General features: G+C 45.1%; 1 protein-coding gene across 2 annotated transcripts; it reads right to left on the reverse strand.

Annotated features, from left to right (window-relative positions):
- Window positions 1–2,889: 2,889 nt before the first annotated feature.
- LOC132388501 (zinc finger protein 16-like) lies at window positions 2,890–22,706 on the reverse strand. Of its 2 annotated transcripts, XM_059960865.1 has the most exons (4): window positions 22,618–22,706; window positions 14,777–14,953; window positions 6,323–6,393; window positions 2,890–4,656 (listed from the first exon to the last, which is right to left on the reverse strand). In XM_059960865.1, exon 4 carries the CDS (start codon window positions 4,246–4,248, stop codon window positions 3,142–3,144), a length of 1,107 nt encoding a protein of 368 aa, XP_059816848.1. In that variant the 5' UTR covers window positions 4,249–4,656; window positions 6,323–6,393; window positions 14,777–14,953; window positions 22,618–22,706; the 3' UTR covers window positions 2,890–3,141. The 2 variants fall into 2 exon arrangements, with proteins under 2 accessions (XP_059816848.1, XP_059816849.1); XM_059960866.1 differs by lacking the exon at window positions 6,323–6,393.
- Between the last annotated feature and the right edge of the window lie 163 nt (window positions 22,707–22,869).

A 22,869-nucleotide genomic window follows, 5' to 3' on the forward strand; every position in this document is an offset into this window, starting at 1 on the left:
TGTTCATAAAGTGACGCTCGGCATAGGATGCCTGCATTTAAGATGACAGACAGGAAATGATAAAGCAGAGGTGTTTGGTGTTGTGGAAGGGTGTGTTAGTGGGTAGAGATATTTATCAGCTTTACTGCTTGGGAAAAGTAGCTGTCCCAGAGGCTGGTAGTCCTGGTGAGGACGCTGAGTATCTACCCCCGATGGGAGTGAGACAAATAGTCCATGAGTGGGATGGGTGAAGGTAGATTGTGAAAATTAGATTGGTGCTTGATCTCAAGAGAGAGAATTTGGAAAATACCAATGAGATGCCTTTTAGAACAGATTGGAATTGTGCAGCCGGCTGGTGGCGTAGTGGCATCAGTGGCGGGAGGTCCTGAGTTCGAGTCCAGCAGGCACCCTTGCATGCTCTCCATCCGTGCTGGTTTAAGAGCTGGTGATCTCTTAAAAAAATCTCACCCGGCAGAAGGCAAATACAACAATGGGAAGCCATTGATGCAACTAGCCCTGCACATGATTTCCCAATACGTCAGAGGAAATCGCCCGCTAAATTGAAAATACCGGATCTGACCTTCCTTCCCTTTGCAATTGTGCCCACTGGGGAAAAGTTAATTCTGGAATGAACCAAATTTGATTGGGGAGCTTTTGGTAAAGGGAGCATGTGGATACAATGATAATAACATAACTGAATTCACCCTTCACTTTGAGAGGGGAAAGGTAAAACAAGATGCATCATTATTAGTGGAGTGAGGGGAACTACAGAGGCACTGGAGAAGAGCTTACCAAAGTTGATTTGAAGGGTACACTGGCAGGGATGATGGCAGAATAGCAATGGCTGGAGTTGCTCCACTTGACACCCTCAGGGTTGAAGTGAAACACATCATATTCCAACTGCAAAGCTCCAACCTGAAGGCATGAATATCAATTTCTCCTTCCAGTAAAAACAAATCACAGCCCATTGCCTTTCCTTCTACTTACTCCCGAGTAACGTAACTTTACACATTCTGACCACTGACATCTGGGACTTCCATACTCCTGCCAGTGTCTTCCAAAGAGTATGATACTTATTCAGTTCATCAGCCATCACCTTTCACCCTCACCCCATTATTCCCTCTCCAGCATCATTCTCCAGTGATTTGATATCCATTTCTGTCTCTCTTTTACATTATATGTACCTGAAATTAAAAATGGTATCCTCTTTAATATTACTGGCTAGCTCACCTAAGTATTCCATCTTTTCCTTCTTAATGATTTTAGTTGCATTCTGTTCATTTTTAAAACTTCCCAATTCACTAACCTGCCTAGTGATTTTTGTTCTGTGCCCTCTTTGGTCTTTATGTTGTCTTTGGTTTCTCTTAGCAGCTACGGTTTTGTCACCTTACCTTTAGAATACTACTTCCTCTTTGTGATGAGTATATCCCGTCACTTCCAGAAATTCCAGCCATTGCTGCTCTGTTTTCATCCCTGCCCGTGTTCTTTCCAAATCAATTTTGACCAATTTTTCTCTCAGGCCTCTCTAATTATTTTTTTATTCATATCTGACATTGGTTTCTCCTTCTAATGTCGGGGTGAATTTGATCATATTAAGATCACTTGTCCCAAAGGGTTCCTTGAAATTAAGTGACCTAATTAATTCCGGTTTGTTACATCACCCAATCCTGAATAGCTGATCCCCAAGTGGGCTCAACCACGAGCTGCTCTAAAAAAGCATCTTGTAGGCAATCTAGGAATTCCTCCTCTTGAGACCAACACCATCCTGATTTTCCTAATCACCTGCATGACAATCCCCCATGAGTATTGTACCATTGCCCTTTTGGCACTCATTTTCTATCTCTCATTGTAAATTGTGGACCACATGCTGTTTTGGGGCGACTATACAATTCCATTCAAGGATATTTTTGTACATTTGCTGTTCCTTATTTCTACCCACAGATTTTACACTGCCCAACCCTATGGCCTCCTCTTATCTAAAGATTTTATTTAATATTTTACCAACAGAGCCACACAACCCCACTACTGGCTTGTTATTTCACTAAACATATAAATATCTGGGAAACTGGAGAACCTGCAGATGCAAGAAATCAAGAGAAATTCACACAAAGTGCTGGAGAAGTTCAGCAGGTCAGGCAGCATTTATGGATGGGAATCAACATTTCCGGCCATGACCCTTCTTTGGGACTCGTGATAACAACGTATCTGGAAAATCAACAAGCAAAAACAACAGAATGTAGTGCAATATTGGAAAAACCTTTGACAAAATTTATTTCAAGGCTTTAAAAAACTGTGGAACAGAGCTCTATACTCAACAAATACAACAGAGGCAATAAACACTTCCATCAATACCAGCATTGACTTTTTTTAATGAAAATATCTTAGTCCCATTTCAATCAGTAAAATTTACAAAGATAAGTAAGAACAGAAATGACAAGTTTAGAAAAGACCACTTACACTCAAACCCACCTAGATTAACACTTCCTTGGACAGAAGGAGGAAGAGGAATAACGCACATGAGAAAAAATAAGCACATAAGACCATAAGACAAAGGAGCAGAGTTGGCCATTCGGCCCATCGAGTCTGCTACACAATTTCATCATGAGTGGATCCAATCTGCCCTTCAGTCCCATTCCCCCACCTTTTCACCATAACCTTGGATGCCCTGACTACTCAGATACCTATCAATCTCTGCATTAAACACATTCAATGACTTGGCCTCCACTGCTGCCCGTGGCAACAAATTCCACAGATCCATCACCCTCTGACAAAAAAAATTCTCTGATTCTCTGTTCTGAATGGGTGCCCTGCAAACCACAAGTCATGCCCTCTTGTACTAGACTCCCCCAGTCACTCTTGAAATTGCATTCAGCAATGGGGATGCATTCAGCCTGCAGCTTATTGAAACTTTCTCCTCAATGTGAACCCGGTCGTGTGTTACATGGTTCGATTATTGAGTGAATCCCTTCCCATATTCACAACAGGTGAATGGCCCCTCCCCAGTGCAACATAATGATGCAGCCTTGTGGAGACGGATGAGAGAATCTCTCCCCAAATTCTGAGCAGACGATCGGCCCCTAACTCGCTGGAGTTTTAATAGATGAGATGATCATGTGAATGCCTTCCCACATTCACAGGTCGACGTCCTTTCCCCAGTGGAACTCACTGGTGTGCCAGCAGATCAGATGACTGAGTGAATCCCTTCTCACAATCTGAGCGGGTGAAATCCCTCTCTGCAGTGTGAACTGACTGGTGTGTCACTAGGTGAGATGATGTGGTGAATCCCTTCCCACAGTCTGAGCAGGTGAATGGCCTCTTCCCAGTGTGAACTCGCTGGTGTGTCTGTAGGTTGGATGACTGAGTGAATGACTTTCCACAGACTGAGCAGGTGAATAGCTTCTCCCCAGTGTGAACTGACTGGTGACTCTGTAGGTTGAATGATCGAGTGAATCCTTTCCCACAGTCTGGGCAGGTGAACAGCTTCTCCCCAGTGTGAACTTGCTGGTGTCTCTGTAGGTTAGATGACTGAGTGAATCTCTTCCCACAGACTGAACAGATGAAATCCCTCACTGCAGTGTGAACTGACTGGTGAGTCACCAGGTGAGATGATGTGGTGAATCTCTTCCCACAGTCTGAGCAGGTGAATGGCCGCTCCCCAGTGTGAACTAACTGGTGTGCTTGTAGGCTACCTAACTGTGTGAATCCCTTTCCACAGTCTGAGCAAATGAACGGCTTCTCCCCAGTGTGAACTCGCTGGTGTGTCTGTAGGTTGGATGACTGAGTAAATGTCTTCCCACAGAATGAGCAGGTGAATGGCTTCTCCCCAGTGTGAACTGACTGGTGTCTCTGTAGGTGAGATGCCTGACTGAATCCCTTCCCACAGTCTGAGCAAGTGAACAGCCACTCCCCAGTGTGAACTCGCTGGTGACTCTGTAGGTTGAATGATCGAGTGAATCCTTTCCCACAGTCTGAGCAGGTGAACAGCTTCTCCCCAGTGTGAACTTGCTGGTGTCTCTGTAGGTTAGATGACCGAGTGAATGTCTTCCCACAGACTGAGCAGGTGAAATCTCTCACTGCAGTGTGAACTGACTGGTGAATCAGTAGGTGAGATGATGTGGTGAATCCCTTCCCACAGTATGAGCAGGTGAATGGCCTCTCCCCAGTGTGAACTCTCTGATGTACCTTCAGTTCAGATGACTGAGTGAATCCCTTCCCACAGTCCGAACAGGTAAACGGCCGCTCCCCGGGGAGACCTCGCTTGTGAGCCATTAGGACAGATGACCGAGTGAATCCTTACACCACAAATTCAGCAGAGGACCAGCCTCTGCCCAGTGTGAACTGACCGGAGTGTCCACACAAAGCACAGGTGAATGGCCTTGCCAGTGTAAACTTGCTGATATACATTCAGTTGAAATGACCGACTGAATCCATTCCCACTGTCTGAGCAGGTGAATGGTTTCCCCCCTGATTAGAATGATGGACATGCCAGTCGTTCAGATGATCGAGTGAATCCCTCCCCACAGTCTGAGCAGAAAGGATGATCGAGTGAATCCCTCCCCACTGTCTGAGCAGGAAGGATGATCGAGTGAATCCCTTGATCCATTTCTTAAATATCTGGACTGAGACAGCAAAACTGTATTCCAGATTTCAGTAGACAAATTTCTTGTCATTTGTAACCTGTAAAAAGATTTTAAAAATCCATCAGTGGGTGTAGAACAGGCATGGGCAAACTGCGGACCGTTAAGCTTTTTAATCCGGCCTGCAGAACTTGATGAAATTATATTAATAACCTTGTTAACGTTTTTTTCCCCACAATTCTGGCGTTTTCCCAATAGATGACGCACTCTATATACATTTGTGGTGACCCATTTCCTGGCACATCCGAACCGGCTCACAATTAGCCAGCGTTCCGGCTAAGGGAGATAGCCTGCGGAGATTTGCGAGCACAGAGCTTTGGAGCCTCTGCGCCACGGGGAGCAGGTTGAGGGAGGCTTAAAAGTGAGGTTGGGGATTTCGAATGAAGTTTTTTTTCTTCGACTGCAGTTACCGACTCCGTGTCGTAATTTTAGCGCTGCATGTAGCACACCGCTACACATTGACCTTTGTTGAGGTGCAGCGTATTACTCCACATTTGCGCTTTACTCTTTGTTCGGCTTGACCTATTTGTGTGAACAGGCGTTCAGCGTCATGAACATCAACAAAGCCAGCCACAGATCCAAGTTAACTGACAAACACCTCAGATCCATCCTGAGAATCGCCACAACAAAACTAAATCCAGACTTTGATGCGCTGGCTGAAAAGGGAGACCAACAACACTGTTCCCACTGAAATTAAAAATAAGTTTCTTCATTGTGTTATGTAAAAAATGCATTTGAAAATATTTTTTTCAATAATCCTTACATGTTACATGTCATTTCTGTTAAGTGATGGACATGAGTAGTGCGCAGTTGCACGTACGTTCTCAAAATAAAAAATGCGCTCCAGATCAAATAACGCGCTCCGCATTCTGGCGCGCTGTCACTGTTCTGTCTTTGTGCTGGTCGTTGTTGAGTTTTGGCACAGGGGACAGTTGAATAAGAAGGAGCAGGACAAGTAGACCTGCATCTCCTACCGTTTTTGAAATAAAGACAGTCAGGAGGAGAGTGATGATGATAATATCTTGAAGGATAAGAGAATTTTCAGTGCTTTAAAATAATAATTTACTATTAAAAAAGGCTGTATTTTATTCATTTAATTTTCAGTGTTTTAAAAGTCATTTCAATAAATAGCTAAATACCATGGGACTTCAAAGACAGATATTTTGTTGTAATGCATTTGTTCATTTTCAATTGAAATTAAAGCACATGTTTTCTACATATTCCATGATATTTTATTTTCTCTTATGAGGTGTATTACCAAAACACTCCATCCATCTGCTCCTGGTCCGGCCCCCCTGTCAAATTTTAGAACCCTTTGTGGCCCACAAGTCAAAAAGTTTGCCCACCCCTGGTGTAGAACAACATTTCTGATGAGATCACTTGAGTTGTGAAGGTGTGATCTGACATCACACTGTTACAGTGAGGTTCAACCCAAGTTGGATGGAGAATTCATCTTCTAACTGGGCACAGTGCTGGTATCTGGAATGAGCATTGAACGCTCTGATTTTCTTCCTGTCTCTATAAGAATGGGGCATTTTTGCCATCTCCAATCTGTGACCTGGCTCAGTTTGACTCTCTCCATTGGTATTATTCCCTGTTCCCACTGAGCTGCATGGGTGCCTGGCCCCACAGTAACTGAAACACTCTCACACAAATAGCCGGCAGTGCATTCCACACACCCACCACTCTCTGTGTAAAAAACTTACCTCTGACATCCCCTCGGTATCTATTTCCAAGCACCTTAAAACTATGTCCTCTCGTGTTAGCCATTTCAGACCTGGGGGAAAAAAATACTCTGGCTATCCACACGATCAATGCCCCTCATCATCTTATACACCTGAAAATGGCTCGAAACATAAACAAGGAAAGAGTACACTGGTTTGAGGATTTCTTAGAAGTACACAACAGTATGAGGGTATAGATAGGATAAATGCAAGCAGCTTTTTCCACTGAGGTTGTGTGGGATGACAACCAGAGGTCATGGGTAAGTGGGGAAGGTGAAAATTTAATGGGAACATGTGGAAAAGCTCTTCACTGGTCATGACAGTGTGGAATGAGATGAATATAAGTAGTGAAAATCAGCTCAGTTTCACCAGTTAAAGGAAGTTTGGATGGGACCCTGGGTGGTAGGAGTATGGAGGGTGATGGTCCCGGTGCAGGTATTTGCATTAGACCGCTTAAATGTTTTTTGGCATTGTCTAGATGGGCTAAATATCCTGTTTCTGGACTGAACTTCTCCATGTTTCTGTGACAGAGATGCTGGCCAAACTTGTTTGGAAGGGAAAAGGAAGGAGTGACAACGGAGCAGCAATGGCTGGAGATTCTGGAGCAATTCGGGAGCTGAGTGATCGATACATCCCAAAGAAGTGGAAGCATTGGAAAGGCAGGAGGACATATCCGTGACTGAAATGAGAAGCCAAAGCCAACATAAAAGCCAAAGAGTGGGCAAACAAAAGAGCAAAGACTATTGGGAAGCTTTTAGAAACCAACAGCAGACAACTTTAAAAAAAAAAGCCACATGAGCTCAGGGTGTGGAGTCCTGATATTGTCATCATTAATGGGTCCGGGTAGCACCCAACAGTCTGAGGCATTTGGAGGAACAAAATATCCGGGGCCTCAATATCTCTTGAAAAGCAAGGTTCCCTGCACCTGTAACTTTTCAACTTTTATTTTGGCAGGCACATACAAACCCTACACCCTCAAAATTTTACTTCTGAAGGCCTTCCACTTACAAGAACTGTGTTGCCAGGAATGAGCCTGTTCCAAACCACACTTGTCAGATGCTTCTGATACCATCAAAATTGACCTTTCTCCAATTTAGAATCTCAACCCATGGTCCAGACCTCTCTTTTTCCATATTTACTTTGAATTTCATGGCATTATGATCACAAATTCTGTCACCAGCCCTGGATCATTTCCTAACAGCTTATTGTACACTTCTATATCAGAAATTCCACATACTGATTAAGGGCACATTTGACAAACTTTACCCCATCTAGTCCTTTTACAGTATGGGAGTCCAGTCTATATATGTAAAGTTAGAATCACTTACTGAATCAACCTTTGTTTATTGGCATGGTCTGCAATCTCTCTACAATGTTGTTCCTCTAAATCCCTCAGATTGTTGGGAGCAACCAAATTCCAATAATGGCTCCAGTATCATAATTCCCTGTCCTGAGCTCATCTGGCTTTCCTACGATGCTTCTTGCATTGTGATATACACAGCTCAGCACATTCATCACACCATGCTCAACCATTTGATTGCTGACTCTATCTGAGGTCTGAACAACATCTGACTGGTGTCAAGATAACAAACTCGCCCTCACTGTCACAAAAACAAAGGAGCTGATTGTGGATTACAGGAGGAATGGAGACAGGCTAACCCCTGTTGACATCAATCGATCTGGGTTTAAGAAGGTGAACAGCTTTAAATTTGTCAGCATAAACATCACCAAGGATCTCACATCGTCTGTACATACTGGCTGTGTTGTGAAAAGAGCACAGCAGCACCTCTTTCACCTCAGATGGTTGAAGAAGTTGGGGACGGGGACCCAAAATCCTAAGGACGTTCTACAGGGACACAATTGAGAGCATGCTGACTGGCTGCATCTCTGCCTGGTATGGGAACTGTGCTTCCATTAATCGCAGGAAACTGCAGAGAGTGGTGCAGACACCCCAGCGCATCTGTAGATGTGAACTTTCCACTATTCAGGACATTTACAGGGACAAGTGTGTCAAAAGGCCCAAAGGATATTGGGGACCAAATTCACCACAACCACAAACTGTTCCTGCTGCTACCATCCAGGAAACGGTACCACAGCAAAAGGACCAACAGGTTCTGGGTCATCATCTTCTACTAGGCCATCAAACTGATTAATTCATGCTGATACAATTGCATTTCAATGTTATACTGACTGTCCTATGTACAAACTATCTATTTTAAGTTACTATTAATTACACATTGCACATTTTGGTGAAGATGTAATGTAAAGATTTCTACTCCTCGTGTGCAGCAAGGATGTATCGAATAAAGTCAATTCAATTCAATTCACCCTCTCAACTATCTGTTCTGTCATTCTGGCTCCCATTTCCCCAGCAACTTATTTTAACCACATCACACCCTTCACCCACACTAGCACTAGCAAGCCTTACCACTAGGATTTCAGTCCCCTCCTGTTCTGTTCCCCTAACTAATGAATTCACTATCACCCCTTTGACTTTTCTCTGTCAGGTAATCTACCCTCCCCACCCCAACAGTTTCTAAAGTGTTCCATCTGTTGTTGTGTGGGATAACAACAAGAGTTCTCTATTTAACTTTATTCCACTTCCCTGTACAAATGCAAAAGGACATCCTTGCTCATGTACTCAATTCCCCTTGTAATAAAGGCCAACATTCCATTTGCCCTCTTCACTGCCTGTTGCACTTGCTCATTCACCTTCATTGACTGACAAACTAGGACTCCTAGGTCTCTTTGCATTTCTCCCTTACCTAACTCTACACCGTTCAGACAATACTCTGCCCTCTTGTTCCTGCTTCCAAACTGGATAACTTCACATTTATTCACATTGAATGACATCTGCCAAGTATCTGCCCACTCACACAGTCTATCCAAGTCTCCCTGTATTCTCCTAACGTCCTCTTCGCATGTCACACTGCCACCCAGTTTAGTATCATCAGCAAACTTGCTGATATAGTTTTCAATGCCCTCATCTAAATCGTTGACATAAATCGTAAAGAGCTGTGGTCCCAATAGAGAGCCCTGTGGTACCCCACTAGTCACCACCAGCCAGTCCGAGAAACACACATTCACTGCTACTCTTTGCTTTCTATCTGCCAACCAGTTTTCTATCCATGTTGAAACCCTGCCCCCAATGCCATGAGCTCTGATTTTACTCACCAATCTCCTATGTGGCACCTTATCGAATGCCTTCTGAAAATCTAGGTACACAACATCCACTGGCTTACCCTCGTCAAACATCCTTGTTACACCCTCAAAAAACTCCAACAGATTAGTCAAGCATGATTTGCCCTTGGTAAATCCATGCTGGCTCAGCCTAATCCTATCACTGCCATCAAGATGTGCCACTATTTCGTCCTTAATAATGGAGTCAAGCATCTTCCCCACGACTGACGTTAGGCTAACAGGGCGATAGTTCTCCGTTTTCTCCTTCCCTCCCTTCTTGAAAAGTGGGATAACATTAGCCACTCTCCAATCTTCAGGAACTGATCCTGAATCTAAGGAACATTGGAAAATGATTACCAATGCATCCGCAATTTCCTGAGCCACCTCTTTTAGAACCCGCAGATGCAGACCATCTGGACCTGGGGATTTATTAGCCTTCAGTCCTACCAGTCTACTCATCACAGTTTCTTTCCTAATGTCAATCTGTCTCAATTCCTCTGATATCTTATGACCCTGGCCCATGCATACATCTGGGAGATCGCCTGTGTCCTCCCTGGTGAAGATAGATCTAAAGTATGCATTAAATTCTGTTGCTATTTCCCTGTTTCCCATAACAATTTCTCCCAATTCATTCTTCAATACACACAGGTAACACCAGTTTCTATATTGGACATAAATATTTCCCCTGAACCCTCCTGAGGAATTGAGGATATATAAAACAAAACCTATGTAACCTATGTAACCTCTGGCTAAAAGAATAATTGGGACTGAATAGGAATATTTGAACCGAAGTAAACACTGTCTTCAGTGGTTAGCTCAGCCAGGCTCATTGCCAGTTCTCTGTGGCTTGCAGAGAGACACACTGAGAGCTGATAACATTGTATACTGTACCGTTGTTAGTTGATACCATTATACATTCTACCCTCATTTGAGTAAGGGGCAGAGGACTCACTGATAAGGACAGGAATGAACATCTGTTTGTAATTAAGTCAGGGCTTTGCAAAGGGAATAAGGACTGGACAGTACATCCATCCATAATTAAAACCTCAATATAACAAACTCTGTTATCTAAGTAATTAAGATTTGCACCAACACACTTGGTGGGCATACCAGTTCAAATAACATCTTGAAATAGTGATGCATGGCGTGTACTATGTATAAATATACGGCTGTAACCTAAGTCAGTCGACTTGTCAGATAGTGGCAGTGCTTACGTGCCTTCCCTTTGACAACTGGGGCTCAAAGTCCTGCAGGAGAATGTGCAATAAACTGTGGTGTCAATAAGAAGCTTGTCTCTCGAGTTTTATTCAGATTCAGCTTTAACATTTGGCATCACAAACAGGATCTCTATCTACAGAGCACTGAGCAGACGGGCTGAGTAAGCAGCTGAACCACTCTGGGGACTGTGGGGACTGACCGGGAGCCCAATAGGTATTTTACATTTGTCGCTCACTGTTAGTTCCTTTGGATGTATGGTGCCTTGCCCAAGGCTGATCACATACCTTGACAGGATCGGGAAAAAAAATCTGTCGGGAGACTAGTATAAGGTAGGCAAAATTTTTACTAAGTGGGCAGGAGGCAGTATTGGATAAAGTTTATTAAGTGGCCAGGAGACGGTACTGGGTGAACTTTACTAAGTGGGCAGGAAGCAGACATGTCAGGTAAATTCATCAATTGAGCAGGAGGTGCCTGCCGGGTAAATTTATCTGATTGTTAATTGAGCAGGAGGCTTTGTGCCTGATAAATTACTTAGAGATAATCGGTTAATTGCAGTCGATTGATACGAGTGTGCCAGGAGCAGCCCGACACAATTTTGTGTGAGAGTTTTCCAGACAAGGAAAAAGATTTTCAAATGTTTAGTGCAGCACTGAGTAAGAAATTGGGGAACAAAATGTGGCCTCGGACGGAGGGGGGTGGGGGAGCCTGGGTTATTACCTCATGAGAACAAGCAGTAAATCTGATATGGAAAAAGAACTGAGGAAAGAAGTGGAAATCATTGAAAAGGGAATGGAAGGAAAAGGCAGATGTAAAATGGAACTTTGCCAGCTATGCCACTGATGGCCTACTGGCTTCAGAATTGGACTTTGAGGCGAGAGGTCTTGAGTTCGAATCCAGCCGACTCCCTTGCACACTTTCATCCGCGCTGGGTTACAGCTGGTGATCTCTTAAACAAAACAACTCACCCAGCAGAAGGCAATGGCAAACTACTGCTGTAACTTGCCTTGTACATGATTTCCCAACACCGCACAGCGGCGTGGAAGGAAATCCTCGGCTAACTGGAAAAAGTTCCGGATGTGACATACGTTTAAAGTGGAACAGTATATTATCAGCAAGCTGGAGGAATAATGGAATGGGATAGAGGTATGTACTGCAGAAGGAATGCCAAAGGTTGGGAGCCGCTAAAAGCGGAGCGTGAATGGGTGGATGTGATTTCTGGCCTGCTACGGCAGTTTCACAGGAGACCAAGCCTTTAAACTGGAGAGACAAATACCCATTATTAATGACTTACTGCTCCAATGCTTACCAACTAAGTTAGCCAACATTATTAATACAAATAATATGGATTGGCCTGACAATGTCCGAAATCGAATGTGACAAGCATCGACATATTTTTGGGACCCGACTTTCGAATCCCGATCAATCCCGAAGGGAACTAGTATTCTCCTGTTTGATTCTTACTAAGAGAGAGAGGGGGGCAGAACTATTTGACTATGCAGCATGTTTACACTTGTTCGCAGATTGTGTTTATATAGCTCACAGTTTGTTTTATTTAAGCAAGGATAGTCACGAACACAGTGAGCCGGAGAGAAAGAAAGAAGATGGAAAGTTCGAAACAAAGGGCCTAGTGGCCAAAGGCCACTGTTTGGACTCTCCTGTGCCCACAAGGTGGGTTGATTACTGATCCAGCGTGTACTGAATGTGTGATTGTCACTTTGTTTGATCCATAGGAGTGGATCTGTTGGTTTGGGAGTATCCTGTGAGGACCACTTGTGCTAACCCTTGCCTGGGTGTGGTAATTCACTTGAAGAGGTACCCTTGTGACCAATCACTGCTGGTGATAATTCGTATAATCCATCTGGGGATGTTGTTGGAGTATCTCGCGGCTACCACTTTTGTTAACCCTTAGCCGTATTCGGGTGTGTTATGTGGTAAACACTTGTGAGAAGGGATATTCTGTGGAAATCACTGTCAGTAATACTTTGTGTGTTGGATCTGGATTGGGAGTACCTTGTGGAATCTACCTGTGTGTCAACCCTTGCTTGTGTGGTAGTTCCTTCTGAAGACAGTACGCCTGTGATAAGCTGCTTCTGGCGATAATTTGTATGTAGATTTAGAACGACGACGGATAGAACCTACAGCGACTGTTAACCTGTCATTTATTCCATGGCTGAACTGAACTTTCATAGTTCACCATCTCAATACTTTAAGCTTGATATTCCCTGAGCTCAAAGGTTTGGGAGTTATATTTACACGTATGTGTACTCATAACACTTTTTAACTTTTGATTATTTTGCTTAATTTGTTATATTATAAGTAGATACGAATAAAGAGAGTGGTTTTAACATCAAAAACAGACTCCAGGTGTGGTCTATAGCTGCTGGTTCATTTAAACTGATATGGTACTGATATGGTATTTAAACTGATATGATACGGTGCTGCTCGTGTTTATGTCTTTAAGAGGGCTCACCCCAGCACCCGGGGGCCCCCATGTTAACACCTTTCTGTCTCTCTGTCACACCTATGCCAAGCAGGTAGAACCAGGGGCCTGCTGGATTTGTGCTGAAATTCCTCGGTATGGTAAAAGTATGATTCAAATGTCAGTAATCCTGCTCAACTAGAGTGAGGAACTATCTGCCTGGGCTTTTTCAAATAACACCTGGGGAAGAGAGTGAGGAACTGTGCTCCAGTCTGTGATGACCGTGGCTGTCAGTGTTTTGAGGGATGGTGTCTCAGGGCCCCACCAAGCGGAACTTCCTACACTGGGAAACATGCATCCTGGCCATATCTGCAGGAGCCCAGCAGCCGAGAGGAATAACTGAGACTGAGCGATTTTTGATGATAGTTTTTCTCTCCTATAGCGTAGCCAGAAATTCATGAGAGATAATCAATTTGGCTATAAGAACTTCAGGAGCTGGCCACAAGGCTGCAGGGGCCCTGTGACAGAAACACAGGCCCAAGTAACAGAAACATCCATTGAAATGATTGCAATCTGGCAAACAGTCGTACAGAATCGTACGACTTTAGATTTTATCCCAGCTGAGAAAGGGGGAACCTGTGCTATTATTGACACAGAATGCTGCACCTGCATCCCTGATGAGTCTACTAACGTTACATCCCTCTCCGAGCACACTGCAAAGGAGATTGACAGCATCAAGAAAGTAGGGCAGGATTTACACGGGTTCACCGAAGGGTTGAAATGGTGATCTTCAAAGGCCTGTAAGGTAATATGTGGGGCAAAGTCCTAATCCTATGTCCTAAAAGTTGTACATATCATTGTTATAATTACTGATGTATGTTGTTTTTCCCCACTGAGAAGTCAAAGCTGTACTCAGTTGCTCTCTCTGTAAAAAAGTTACTGCTTTGTTGATCATGTAATGATCTAAAGAAGGGAATGATAAAGTATGTAAAAGGGTTAACACTTCGTTAAACTATAACAGCCTGTTTTTCTGAAAGAAACTGCTGATGATCAACAGATGTACTAAGCCATGCTGAGCCATATTTCTTCTTGAGGGTGGCTGGCTAGGGTTTCAGGATGCTTATCTCCTTGTGTGTTCATGTGTAGAGATTGGACAGCGTCAGTCTGTTCTGTGTGTGTGAGCCATTATGACTATTTTGTAATTTGTCTTTAGGGGCTGTCATAGTAAATAACTTTGGCTCCATCCAGTCTTGTGTGGGGGAGTATCTGGACAGATAAATCTATTGTGTAAGGGGAATTGGTGGATAGGGTGGTAGCATTCACAGTCTGTTCCTGTCTGAGTGACTAACTGAGTACGCCCCGGGTGCTTGGAACAAAGAGTTTGTACCGTACGGTCTCTGAGTGACTTTATCTGGATTCAACTTCCACAGAATGGGAGTGGTTTTAAAGGGCTGGGCTGCTGGAAGCACATCACCAGACCGGGACTGATTGCAACTGGGTCTGACAGAAGCATAACTGGTTCTTCTGGGGACATTCAGTCTCACTCCAGCTATTTCCTACCTTCCCTTGTACAGGTATGTAATGTCCAAAGGACAGGTTTTTGAGTAAATGAGACTCACCAAACTTTCTCCTGACTGAATCACTGGGAAATCCGAGTCTCTTGATGCAGAGTTGTTCTCTCCAGTTGCTGTTCTCAGTCCTCGGGCCAATTCACTTGTTGCTGTTCTCTCGTCTTCAGCTGTGGTTTGCTTCCAGTTGGGGTTTTTCTTCAAATAAACTTCTCACCTCAGGTCTAACTTTAACCAGAGAGATAATGAAGTATGTTAACATTAAAAAGGAGAACCAAACATTTCTGCTCAATGTTACTAAGAACAAAACTCACTGAAATTTAAACATTGAAGGCAGATATAATGATCGCAGTGAACAATTTATTGTCCCTCACACATCACAAAACGATATGGGACAAGGAGGAGCCATCATACAGTCAGGAACAGAATTATGTGATTTGATCCATCTGGTCTGCCCCACCATTTACCATGGCTGATTTTTATTCCAACACCATATTCCTGCCTTCCTCCTGTAACCCTGAGCTACTCACCAATCATGAATATATTACTTTGTGTCATAAATATACAAAATGGCAGCCTCAACCAACCTCTGCAGCAACAAATTCCACAGATCAGACATCTTTTAGCCAAAAAATTCTTCTCATCTCAGTTTTAAAGGGAAGCATCTTTTTTCTGAGACCGTGCTGTCAGATCACAGACTCTACTTCTGATGGAAACATCCTCTCCAAGTCCACTGTATCCAGGCTTTTCAGCATTCTGTGCGTTTACTTATCCATACATCCCTCCCACAACTCCCCAATGTCCCTCTGAACTCCATTGAGCACAGGTCCAGAACCAACAAATGCTCCTCATACATAACAATGATTATTCCTGAGATTATTTTTGGAAACCATGTTTGCAAGCAGCAATTGTACTGAACACATTTCCAGGAATAAGAGATAAATTGATACTGCGATAATTTACAGAGTAAGTTGAGATTTCTCTATTGTTCTACGAGCACAGAATGAGCCATTTCCATTTCCAGGTTAATTTCAGGAAATATAAACCATTCCAAGGTAAATGTAATAAAAAGAAACTAGAATTATCAGAAATTCTCAGCAGGTAAGGAACAGCTTTGGGAGAGGAACAAACTTTACAATTCAGGGTAATAATGTTTTGTCAGAATGACCAAGCATTTTCAGTTTTTATTGCAGATCTCCAGCAACTTGAGATTCTGCCTGATTTCCACCGAGTGACAGACAGATGACAGTGAAAGGGGGATTTCGAAGCATAGTTTGAACACCAAACTCAGGGTCTATCTCTACTGTTGTAAACACGGAACAGCCCATTTACTCACAGCCTCTCCCTGTGAGGATGGAATGGGAACATCCTCTCCTCAGACTGGCAGTCATTGCTTCCAAAGGAATTCCAGAAACAAACATCTGATCCCAGACCAGAAATACTCACTCAACACCTCACAAGCCCAAGCAGCTCGATCCCCGGGTCCACTTTACCTGGATCAAAAACTGATATCCCAGGACCCAACCTCACAGACTCACACAGCTTAATCTGCCACTCACCGACCCTGAGAGTCTCACACTTTGTCCCCACATCTCACACTGGGTAGTGCAATCCAGGATTTCCCCACAACCAATGTCCAGCTGCTCGAAGAAGGACATCCATCCAGCCCCTTCTGTAGAAGCACTAACCAAAGTCAAATCCAAAACACCGACAGTTCCATATGGCTGGGACACTGATCACAGGACTAGAGCCAAACAAAATTCTCCCAGTACTCTTTGCTGACTGTAATATGATGAAGTGTGTCAGGCAGTTACAGTTCACAAAATAGCACTCCCACACCAATGCACAACAGAACTGGTACCTGATGAACCTTTGGTTTTCCAGCTGACAAGAACTGATTCTGGAAATAACTCAGCGAGGCTGAAGGTGTAAAAGAATACCTCACAATGAAGACAAGAATGATTGCCGATATATATCATTGAAGAGGTGTGATACAGGGTGGACCAAGGTTCACCCAGATAGTTAATGCATGTCACTGAAGTTGGTGGGAGAGAGACTGGACAGAGGTTGAACAAGATGGGCAGGGAATGAGCAGATAGAATGAGGTGGAGAAGAAATCAAAGACGATCAATTATGGTTCTCCAGCAATACACAGATACTGAATTAATAGTACTCACTAGTGTATAAAGGATCTTAAAATGACAAAGTTAGAACAAACAAGAACTTTGCCATATATACTTTGAACCCTCACCAAATTTTTATCAACACACCATAGAAATTTTCCCATTCAGACACTTCATGCTTTTCATGGTAACTGCTCTGCCCGTGACTGCAAGGAACAGCAGAGACCTTTGGTCCAGATCAGCACATCACAGAAACCATTCTCACACTAGACTTCCCAGTCCCTCAGGAAAGCAGGTAGTGAAATCAAAGCTCCCCACAACCTGGGACATTCTCCTTCCTCACCCACCCCACTCCGGGAGAAGACACCAGCCATAAAGCTCAAGGACAAATGCGAAGAGGCTCAGGAAGTGAGACAATTTGGGGGAAGTTAACGGGACACAGTGTCCAACATCAGATTCCCCAACACAACATGGAGGAAGCATCACCTCACATCCGGGGACCCTGACCACACACCAAATGATCTTGAGTCACAAACCAGAGGGTGGGGCAGATCTGTGTTAAACAGCCTCATGTGACCTGTTGGCCGGTCTCCCATTTCAACTCTGTGAAAATAAACAGCCTGGGCTCCTGGTTTGGATCGTTCAATGCAGGTAAAGTGACATCTGCATATTTTTGAAGAGCCCAGATAATTGGAAAATAAATGAGTAATTGGCCCTCAGTTCAGCACTCATGGCTAACATCGGATCTCCCCACTCGGGATCGGTCTCAATACTCACTGATGGGAAAACGATATCTTTGGCCCGCAAACAGTGATCTGGCCCCTGGCTTCCTGACCCAGGAGGGGAGGACCCTTTCCCAATCCCACAGACGATCTGCTTCAGTACTGAGCAGAAAGGAAAACACCACCCAACCGGAGACAGTGAGCATGCGCGAAGAGATTGTTACATCTGTGGATAAATGTGAGGGGCAAACAGGATCACGTGACTGGTGGGATCTCCCACCCCAAGCAGAGAATCCAGCTACCCACCACTTCCGTGGAAAGAGCCAGCCTTGCCGCTCACATCTCCTCTCACCTTAAATGTATTAGACATTTCAACCCCCAGGAAAAATATATCATCTGTCCACACAGATTCATAATCAGGTTTATTATCACTGGCATGTTGTGTAAACTATGTTAACTTTGCAGCAGCATTTCAATGCAATACATAATATAGAAGAAAAATAAAACAAAATAAAATAATTAAAATTACAGTATATGTATATCTGGGACCATTGCTCACTGTAATTGTTATAAATGACTTGGATGAGGAAGTGAAGGGATGTGTTCGTAAATTTGCTGATGACACAAAGTTTGGAGGTTTTATGGATAGTGTGGAGGGCGGTCAGAGGTTACAGATGGACACCGAAAGGATGCCAAACTGGGCTGAGAAGTCACAAATGGAGTTCAACCCGGATAAGTTTGAAGTTGTTCAACTTATTAGGTCAAACATGATGGCAGAATATAGCATTAATGGGAAGACTCTTCACAGTGTGGAGGATCAGAGGGATCTTGGGGTCCGAGTCCACAGGACATTCAAATCTGCTATGCAGGTTGACTCTGTGGTTAAGAAGACATATGGTGCATTGACCTTTATTAGTCGTGGGATTGAGTTTAGGACCCGAGAGGTTTTGTTGCAGCTATATAGGACCCTGGTCACACTCCACTGTGCTCAATTCTGGTCACCTCACTACAGGAAGAATGTGGAAACCTTAGAACGGGTACAGAGGAGAGTTACAAGGATGTTGCCTGGATTGGGGAGCATACATTATGAGAATAGGCCTTTTCTCTTGGAGTGACGGAGGATGAGAGGTGACCTGATAGAGGTATACAAGTTTATGAGAGGCATTGATCATGTGGGTAGTCAGAGGCTTTTTCCCAGGGCTGAATTGGTTACACAAGAGGGAATAGGGTTAAGGTGCTGGGGAGTACATAGAGAGGAGATATCAGGGGTGAGTTTTTTTAGTCAGAGAGTGGTGGAGAGTGGTGTAATGGGCTGCCTGCAACGGTTATGGAGGTGGGCATGATAGGGTCTTTTCAAAGATTGTTGGATTGGAACCTGGCGGCACTGGAGAAAAAACTAACTTAGAAAAATAAAGGGCTATGGGTAACCATAGTATTTTCTAAGGTAGTGACATGTCAGCACGACTTTGTGGGCTGAAGGGCCTGTACTGTGCTGTAAGTTTCTATTATTCTATGAATAAATTAAAAATTGTGCAAAAAGCAGAAATACTATATATTTTAAAAGTGAGGTCGTGTTCAAGGGCTCAATGTCCATTTGGCTATCCGATGGCAGAGGGGAAGAAACTGTTCCTGTATCACTGAGTGTGTGCCTTCAGGCTTCTTTAACTCCCTCTCTGATAGTAACGTTGAGAAAAGGGCATGCCCTCGGTGCTGGAGTTCCTTAATACTGGACGCTGCCTTTCTGAGGCACTGTTTCTAATCCTTTGGTAATCTTCTAAACGTCTATTCAGTCTCACCCCAGCCGGCACGGCTCCAGAGTAAACAACATAAGATTGTCCAGCCTCCCGTTGTAGCTCAGGCCCTCTATTCCAGGCAGTGTCCTGGTAAACCTCTTCTGCACCCGCTCCAAAGCCCCGACATCCTTCAGAGAATGATAGCCACCACAACTGTATAAACCACTCCAGATGTGGCCTAACCCTAACCCTCCCGTTGTAGTTCAGGCCCTCTATTCCAGGCAGTGTCCTGGTAAACCTCTTCTGCACCCGCTCCAAAGCCCCGACATCCTTCAGAGAATGATAGCGACCACAACTGTATAAAACACTCCAGATGTGGCCTAACCCTAACCCTCCCGTTGTAGTTCAGGCCCTCTATTCCAGGCAGTGTCCTGGTAAACCTCTTCTGCACCCTCTCCAAAGCCCCGATATCCTTCAGAGAATGATAGCCACCACAACTGTATAAAACACTCCAGATGTGGCCTAACCCTAACCCTCCCGTTGTAGCTCAGGCCCTCTATTCCAGGCAGTGTCCTGGTAAACCTCTTCTGCACCCGCTCCAAAGCCCCGACATCCTTCCGAGAATGATAGCCACCACAACTGTATAAAACACTCCAGATGTGGCCTAACCCTAACCCTCCCGTTGTAGTTCAGGCCCTCTATTCCAGGCAGTGTCCTGGTAAACCTCTTCTGCACCCGCTCCAAAGCCCCGACATCCTTCAGAGAATGATAGCGACCACAACTGTATAAAACACTCCAGATGTGGCCTAACCCTAACCCTCCCGTTGTAGTTCAGGCCCTCTATTCCAGGCAGTGTCCTGGTAAACCTCTTCTGCACCCGCTCCAAAGCCCCGATATCCTTCAGAGAATGATAGCCACCACAACTGTATAAAACACTCCAGATGTGGCCTAACCCTAACCCTTCCGTTGTAGTTCAGGCCCTCTATTCCAGGCCAAGTCCTGATAAACCTCTTCTGCACCCGCTCCAAAGCCCCGACATCCTTCAGAGAATGATAGCGACCACAACTGTATAAAACACTCCAGATGTGGCCTAACCCTAACCCTCCCGTTATAGCTCAGGCCCTCTATTCCAGGCAGTGTCCTGGTAAACCTCTTCTGCACCCGCTCCAAAGCCCCGACATCCTTCAGAGAATGATAGCGACCACAACTGTATAAAACACTCCAGATGTGGCCTAACCCTAACCCTCCCGTTGTAGTTCAGGCCCTCTATTCCAGGCAGTGTCCTGGTAAACCTCTTCTGCACCCGCTCCAAAGCCCCGATATCCTTCAGAGAATGATAGCGACCACAACTGTATAAAACACTCCAGATGTGGCCTAACCCTAACCCTCCCGTTGTAGTTCAGGTCCTCTATTCCAGGCAGTGTCCTGGTAAACCTCTTCTGCACCCGCTCCAAAGCCCCGATATCCTTCAGAGAATGATAGCGACCACAACTGTATAAAACACTCCAGATGTGGCCTAACCCTAACCCTCCCGTTGTAGTTCAGGCCCTCTATTCCAGGCAGTGTCCTGGTAAACCTCTTCTGCACCCGCTCCAAAGCCCCGATATCCTTCAGAGAATGATAGCGACCACAACTGTATAAAACACTCCAGATGTGGCCTAACCCTAACCCTCCCGTTGTAGTTCAGGCCCTCTATTCCAGGCAGTGTCCTGGTAAACCTCTTCTGCACCCGCTCCAAAGCCCCGATATCCTTCAGAGAATGATAGCCACCACAACTGTATAAAACACTCCAGATGTGGCCTAACCCTAACCCTCCCGTTATAGTTCAGGCCCTCTATTCCAGGCAGTGTCCTGGTAAACCTCTTCTGCACCCGCTCCAAAGCCCCGATATCCTTCAGAGAATGATAGCGACCACAACTGTATAAAACACTCCAGATGTGGCCTAACCCTAACCCTCCCGTTGTAGTTCAGGCCCTCTATTCCAGGCAGTGTCCTGGTAAACCTCTTCTGCACCCGCTCCAAAGCCCCGATATCCTTCAGAGAATGATAGCCACCACAACTGTATAAAACACTCCAGATGTGGCCTAACCCTAACCCTCCCGTTGTAGTTCAGGCCCTCTATTCCAGGCAGTGTCCTGGTAAACCTCTTCTGCACCCGCTCCAAAGCCCCGATATCCTTCAGAGAATGATAGCCACCACAACTGTATAAAACACTCCAGATGTGGCCTAACCCTAACCCTCCCGTTGTAGTTCAGGCCCTCTATTCCAGGCAGTGTCCTGGTAAACCTCTTCTGCACCCGCTCCAAAGCCCCGATATCCTTCAGAGAATGATAGCGACCACAACTGTATAAAACACTCCAGATGTGGCCTAACCCTAACCCTCCCGTTATAGTTCAGGCCCTCTATTCCAGGCAGTGTCCTGGTAAACCTCTTCTGCACCCGCTCCAAAGCCCCGATATCCTTCAGAGAATGATAGCGACCACAACTGTATAAAACACTCCAGATGTGGCCTAACCCTAACCCTCCCGTTGTAGCTCAGGCCCTCTATTCCAGGCAGTGTCCTGGTAAACCTCTTCTGCACCCGCTCCAAAGCCCCGATATCCTTCAGAGAATGATAGCCACCACATCTGTATAAAACACTCCAGATGTGGCCTAACCCTAACCCTCCCGTTGTAGTTCAGGCCCTCTATTCCAGGCAGTGTCCTGGTAAACCTCTTCTGCACCCGCTCCAAAGCCCCGACACTTACTGCCCAGTGCACAAGTACGGGAAGGTACAGGTACAGAGAAACACTGACTTATAGCAGAATCACAGGCAAGTACATTCAGATAACACACGGAACACAAATTATACAAAATCTCCGTCAGTGTCAATATGGAAATATGTTTTACTTCATCCTGCTAACAGGACCAGAACAACAGGGGCTGAGCGGCGGTTCATCTCAGACGGTTCGGTGTGAAGGTCTCACAACCCGGACTGACCCCGGCAGATTCTGTGAAGGAAGCGAGGCGAGGCCGCCAGTTCGGGAAAGTTCATCCCCTCCCCTTTCAGGTTTCACCGATCACCTTGTGCTTCTCTCTCCCTCCCCACCCCCACCTTTTATTCTCCAGTCCTGCCGAAGGTTTTCGGCCGGGAACGTCGACTGTACTCTTTTCCGAGATGCTGCCCGGCCTGCTGAGTTCCTCCAGCATTTTGTGAGCGTTGCTCGCATTTCCAGCATCTGCAGGTTTCTCTTGTTTGAGTTCGGAACAGTTAAAGGGACTCACTGCCCAACATCAGATCCCCTACGCCACTCGCGACCGGCTTCAACACTCACCAATACAAAATCGTAGGTTTCGCCCCGCAGAGAACCATTCGTTCCCGGCTCCCCACCCTGGGGGCGAGGAACCCCTCCCGATGCCGATCCGCTTGAACAAAGAACGGAAAGAACTGAGCGTGCGCGATGTCGTCAGCCCGTCATCAGGGCGGTGGGCGGGGCCTAGGAGTCAAACCTGCGGATGCTGCAGATCCGCTGTGAAACTGGATCACGTGATGGCCGGAGGGTCTCCCACGTGACCCGGTGACTCCG

This window comes from Hypanus sabinus, unplaced genomic scaffold (assembly GCF_030144855.1).
Source record: "Hypanus sabinus isolate sHypSab1 unplaced genomic scaffold, sHypSab1.hap1 scaffold_336, whole genome shotgun sequence".
NCBI classification, from domain to species: domain Eukaryota; kingdom Metazoa; phylum Chordata; class Chondrichthyes; order Myliobatiformes; family Dasyatidae; genus Hypanus; species Hypanus sabinus.

Excerpts from the sequence above, each read along its gene's own strand:
- LOC132388501 (XM_059960866.1), bottom strand. The coding sequence starts at position 4,248 with ATGGCTCACAAGCGAGGTCTCCCCGGGGAGCGGCCGTTTACCTGTTCG.